The 5,880-nt window shown below is 33.1% G+C and overlaps 1 protein-coding gene across 1 annotated transcript in view; it reads right to left on the bottom strand.

Moving 5' to 3' along the window:
• LOC107848921 overlaps nt 1–1,781 on the bottom strand; it is a 6,122-nt gene extending 4,341 nt beyond the window's left edge. Inside the window, exons 1-3 of the mRNA XM_047401719.1 lie at nt 1,727–1,781; nt 1,144–1,253; nt 926–1,030 (exon numbers count right to left, since the gene is read on the bottom strand). Coding sequence (XP_047257675.1) covers nt 926–1,030; nt 1,144–1,253; nt 1,727–1,781 — 270 coding nt within the window. The remainder of the gene's footprint in view (nt 1–925; nt 1,031–1,143; nt 1,254–1,726) is intronic.
• Nucleotides 1,782–5,880: the final 4,099 nt, after the last annotated feature.

The raw sequence follows: 5,880 nt of genomic DNA, 5'->3' as shown, positions 1-5,880 counted from the left end.
AACGAAATATAAATTTTCACTTAAAGAAATTACCGAAATATAAATTAAATGATGAACTTTATATAAATTAACGAAATAATCGAAATAATTTAATTTTGTTAAATACCCTTCTGTTAAATATTTAGCTCAAAAATACCCCTCCCCTTAACGAAATTAAATTATTTCGATTGACTTAAACCCTAACTTTAACTTTTTAACCCTAATACTTTAATTTTTTTTACATAAAAGTATTTTTTTAATTTTAAAAAGAAGATAATGAAAAAAAGTATTTGAATTATTATATAAATTGGTTGAATTTGATTTGGAAAATAAACATACATTTATTCTAAAAATTTATTTTCACTTTACATCTTTTTAATCTTTAAAGAAATTAACGAACTATAAATTAACAAAATTAACGAAATATAAATTTTCACTTAAAGAAATTAACGAAATATAAATTAAATGATGAACTTTATATAAATTAACAAAATAATCAAAATAATTTAATTTCGTTAAGGGAGGGGTATTTTTGAGCCAAATATTTAACAGAGGGGTATTTTTGACCCATTTCAGATAGTTTAGGGGTATTTAACGAAGGGCATTTTTGAGCTATTTCGAATAGTTCAGTGGTATTTTTAAGCCTTTTTCGTTATAATTGTGATGTTCAAGTCAATTTATGCACTCCTCAACTAATTTCACGAGGTGTTGTTGTCTCTCATAGCATGGATATCGTGTAACTCTGTCTACCAACGTGTGGACAGATGAGATGAAATAACATAGTGTTTTCACTTTCGTTGTGATTTGAACTAAAGACTCCATGATGTATAACAAGAATTAACTACAGAATTCATCTTTTATTTTTAGTATTTATTATGAATATTAAAATAGCATAAAAATGTACTCTAGCAAGAATAATTAATTAAAGGGTGAATTAAGGACTTACTTTGGATTCTTCGTTGATGAATTTCCATATAATCCCCATAGTGTTTTCTGTTTCATCACTGTTTTGGGCACCAACAAAAGTGACAATAGCCAAACATTCCAACACCTGTTAAATGTTTTAGAAAAGTAAAATCATTAAACTTCTCCAAAATTCACATAAACATAAAACTATATCATATTTTTAAAGAAAAAGTATCAATTTTTTTTTAAAAAATTTACCTTGATTGTGTTAGATGATTTGAATTTGAGAACTTGAGGAAGAAAGCTTTGAGAATATTCATATATCTCATGTGCATTATCTCCAGCCCCAACTGTTATTACTATCAAACCTAATGAGTTTTAAAAAAATAATATCAATTATATGATAATTTCGTCCAAGTCTTGGTGGATAGAATTTCACGATTATATTATCTGAACTTGTTATTTGCAATATGGAAGATGAATTTATATGTAAAAATTGATCAAGATTGCAAGAAGTAAGTATGAACCCATAACCAGAAAAAAACACAACGGTTTGATAAATACTAAAAATTTAAGGTTGAACCATAAAACATAAATCTTGAATTCGCCTGTAGTTTTTTCAGTTTTTACATGTGTGTCGTGATAGAAATTAACATGTATCCCGTTGAATTATTCAAAGTGCCAAGATCCCTCGCCAGGGGCGGATCCAGGATTTTCAGTAAGGGGGTTCAGTAGTACATATACGGACTAGTCGAAGGGGGTTCAACCTCTACTATTTATACATAAAAAAATTTTTATCATGTAAAAATAGTATAATTTTCCGACGAAGGGGGTTCGGAACCCCCTTGTAACCATGTAGATCCGCCACTGTCCCTCGGAAACCACAACAACGACATAATCACCGTAATTCCATAAGTGGAAACCGAAAGGATAGGACATATGCAGCTTACCCCTAGCTCGTGATGATAGGGAGATTGTTTCTAGTAGACACTAATCATGAAAAACATTTAAAGCACATTGAATTAAGAAAATATGAAAATCAAAAAGGCATGACAACTAAAAGGAAAACAATTCATAATATTTAGTAAAAAGTAACTATAACAACAAACAAATAGTACATCATAATAACACATAGTATAGTAACCATACCCCATTAAATTAATTGAAGTGCCAATTAATATTACTAATGTAATTTAAGGGAAATATGTACATACCTATAAATTGTAGAGCTAAATCAATCTCCAAAATAGAACCCCTCTTTAACGAATTTTCACATCGATGTGTTAAAGTTATAAAACTGAAAGAAAAAAAACCAATGATTTAATGAGCATATTAATTTTTTACTTGAATATTTATAAATTTCCAATAAAATTAAAAGTTTGGGACCAAATTAAAATATAATACATACCGATTCTGAGCATATTCAGATAGCACTGTCTTCTTAAATTCATTGATTAATTCTCTCAGTGCTTCTTCTCTTGCGGATCCCCTGCAATTTTGCACAGAAAAATAAAAAGAACATATAATAATATTAATAACAACAGATTCATATACATATATAAATTATTCTACTTCTAGTTTTTATTAAAAACAATTTAATTAATAATCTCCAGAATTTTGAAATTAAAAAGAAAAAAAGAAATCGTGAAGCTTGGAAGTTGGAGGAATTCGGTTGCTTTTATTTAGATTCTGTATTTGTATTAGATATCAAGGCAGAATTCAGTGCTGAACCCGGTAATTCTGACGCACACTCTATTCCTGTTAAAAATTCACATAATAATCTATTAAGAAATAAGTAACTTTTTTTTTCTTTAAAATCTAAAATTCTTAAATTCAAGATTCTAGCTCTATTTCTGTTAATAAAAAAAATCGTTAATTACAAAATATCTAATTGGAATTGTGGTAACTAAAACGATCTATATTGAACTCAATGATAAGCTCAGAACTCATAAACTTCAAATCTTGACTCCAAATTTTACTCACTAAATTAAAGAAACGATTAAACGAAAAGTAAAAAAGAAAAAAACTTACTTCTTTTTATATAAATCTTCTAAATATTCACCAAAGCCTTTTCTTGAAATTGCTCTCTCAGACTCACTAAAATCAGAATCTGACATTGTTGTTGAATTTTGTACTAAACTTCTCTTGTTAATTCAATTCAATTGTATGTGACAAAGAAAATAAAAAGAGACGATTGATGCAACCTTAAACATTATAACTAGTAATAATTCTTTATGTAGGAACTTCAAATATTGTCTATATTGGTCATTTTCTTATTGAAAAAGGATTTTGTCCCAATCTTTTTTGGTTTTAGACTACTCTCTATTTTTACCAATTATTTTAAACTTATTTTCTGTATGGGAAAAAGAAGAAGATACAATTGTAGTTGTAAAAGGAAAAAAAAAAAGGAAAGTATAAAATAAGGAAACCAATAGTAAGTGCAAACTCATGTCAACCATTATTCCGTGTGCGACTCTAGTAAGTCTAGTGGTGCTAGCGGTGTCAAATATGGGCTTGTTTGATGGTTCGCTCGATCCATCCAAAATTTAAAGGTTGCACATAATATAATTTCATATCTAACTGATTTTAGCTTAATATAATTTCATATCTAACTGATTTTAGCTTAATTCATTTTTTAAACTCCGTTCATTTTTAATCCAACCTGCCATTTGACACCGTCCTTAGGGTGCCTCTAGGTGTTGTACGAATGTTGCTAAGCTCATGACTTTTGGGATGGGCCGACTGGTCCGCTCTAATCGTGTTGTGTGCACTGATCATCTCGTTACTTCTAATGAGCTCATGCCCTGAATTGGTAGGGTCATGTCTATGATGTTGTCACTTTGTAGTGGTCTTCGACATACCTTGGTGTAATACAAAATATTCAAACGAGAACTTTGAAGATTGAATGCAGAAAATGTTCCATGTGAATGACTCGGGCACTATTAGTTAATCGATCCGGGGGGGGGGGGGGGGTGAGGAGAGGACACCAACAAATGTTGCATCAAGTTGAATTTTGTCCAAAGGCTTTAATACGAGAGAGAAATTAAAAGAGAGCATGTACCGCAAGAGAAATATGAAAAGAACGTTTATCTTCACCAAAACCACCGTCATTGTCTTCTCCCTCAAATTATGCAGAGATCATCACATGAATTTCTTCAAGAAACAGAGATAGTGAGTGTTGATCAGAAAATGGATAGAAACAAAGAAGGAAATTGTCAATTGAACATAGAAATTCCTTGTACCATGCCCCCCGATACAAAGCTAAGTGTTTATCAAGAGATTCAAGCCAATACAAGAAGCAACAATAAGAACAACAAAGTGCTAGTGAATCGAAAGAGGCCACACACGGCTTCACTAGGCTTCAACACCTGTTTTGACTAGAAAAATGAGTTTACAACAAAAACAACAAATGACAATTTTGCTAGTGAATCGAAAGAGCCCCACACAGCTTCACTAGACTTTTAGATTCAACAACACAATGTTTTCAAGATTACGAAAGGTATAGAAACTTGACATACAATATTCAATAATCTAAAAACCCTAACAATGAGAAAGGACCCTAAGACTGATGAATATCAACACCAAATTCTTACTTGGACTAAGAGGAACTCAAGAACCCCAAGATCCTAGTTTCTAGCCAAGATCACTCTACTAGTAAGCTTTCGGTTTTGGCCTCTCCAAAATGAGAAAGAGAAGTCACCAATATTACAAGTCTTTTGTTTCTTGAATAATAGGAATGAACAAACTAAAAGACTAGCCCTAACAAATAACCTATATAGTCAATTACAAAGGAGGGACAAAAGACCAAAATACCCTTGGCATTAAGTGGGTGGGTTTGGGGTATTTTGTTGGGTATCTTCACATTTTAATAAGTATAGGCCCTTAGATGGGCTCATAAGGGCCTCACACACGGCCAAGGATGTGAACAAGGCTTGGAGTCGTTGCAACTCACTGGCTTGGCTTCATGTGAAAGGCCTCGAGCTAGGAATTCCCATATCATCCTCTTTATCTTAAAGGGAATTTATCCTCAAATTTGGATCATTGCCATCCTCTACCGTTTCCACCCGAAAGAGGTCACACACGTTGAAAGTGTTGTGTACTGGATATTTTGGGGGTAGATCAATCTTATAGGCATTGTCGTTGATCCTTTCTAATACTTGGAACGAGCCATCACCCCGCGGCATCAACTTAGCATTTCTTTTAGACTGGAATTTATCCTTCCTTAGGTGCACCCACACCTAATCTCCTGGTTCAAGAATGAGCTTTCTTCTTTCTTTGTTGGTTCGCCTTGCAACTTCTTGGTTTTTCTTCTCCAATCGCAACCTCACCTTCTCATGTAGCTTCTTCATGGCCTCGGCCTATTTGCTTCCATCTAAGCTTATCATAAGATCACTTGAAAAATGGGTTAACTTTAAAGGGGTGAGGGGGTTGATGTCGTATACACACTCAACGGGTGTCATCCCTGTGCTTGAGTGTATAACACGATTATAAGCAAACTCAGTCAACGGTAAGTGATCCTCCCAAGAAGTTATTTTTCCCTTAGCCATGGACCATAGCATAGACCCTAAGGTCCTATTTACTACTTCCATTTGGCCATTGGTTTGTGGGTGGCATGAAGTCGCAAACAACAACTTAGAATCGAGCGTACCCTACATGGACTTCCAAAAGTGGCTTAGGAATTTAGAATCCCTATCACTCACTATGGTCCTCGAAACACCATGAAGTTTTACAATATTATCAACAAACAAAGAGGCTATACTAGGTGCATCATCACATTTAGAACAAGGAATAAAGTGAGCCATCTTGAAAAATCGATCCATCACAACAAAAATACTATCCCGCCCCCTTCTAGTTCTCGGCAATATCAATACGAAGTCTATTGATATGTCAACCCAAGGAGGCAAAGAGGTGGACTATGAGGTGTACAACCCGTGGGGTTGGATCCGTGACTTGTCTCCTTTGCACTCAACACATTGTCCATAAATTCGGGCAACA

Source organism: Capsicum annuum, chromosome 12 (assembly GCF_002878395.1).
Source record: "Capsicum annuum cultivar UCD-10X-F1 chromosome 12, UCD10Xv1.1, whole genome shotgun sequence".
Classification (NCBI taxonomy): Eukaryota; Viridiplantae; Streptophyta; class Magnoliopsida; order Solanales; family Solanaceae; genus Capsicum; species Capsicum annuum.
This window is presented reverse-complemented; position numbering and strand designations above follow the sequence as displayed.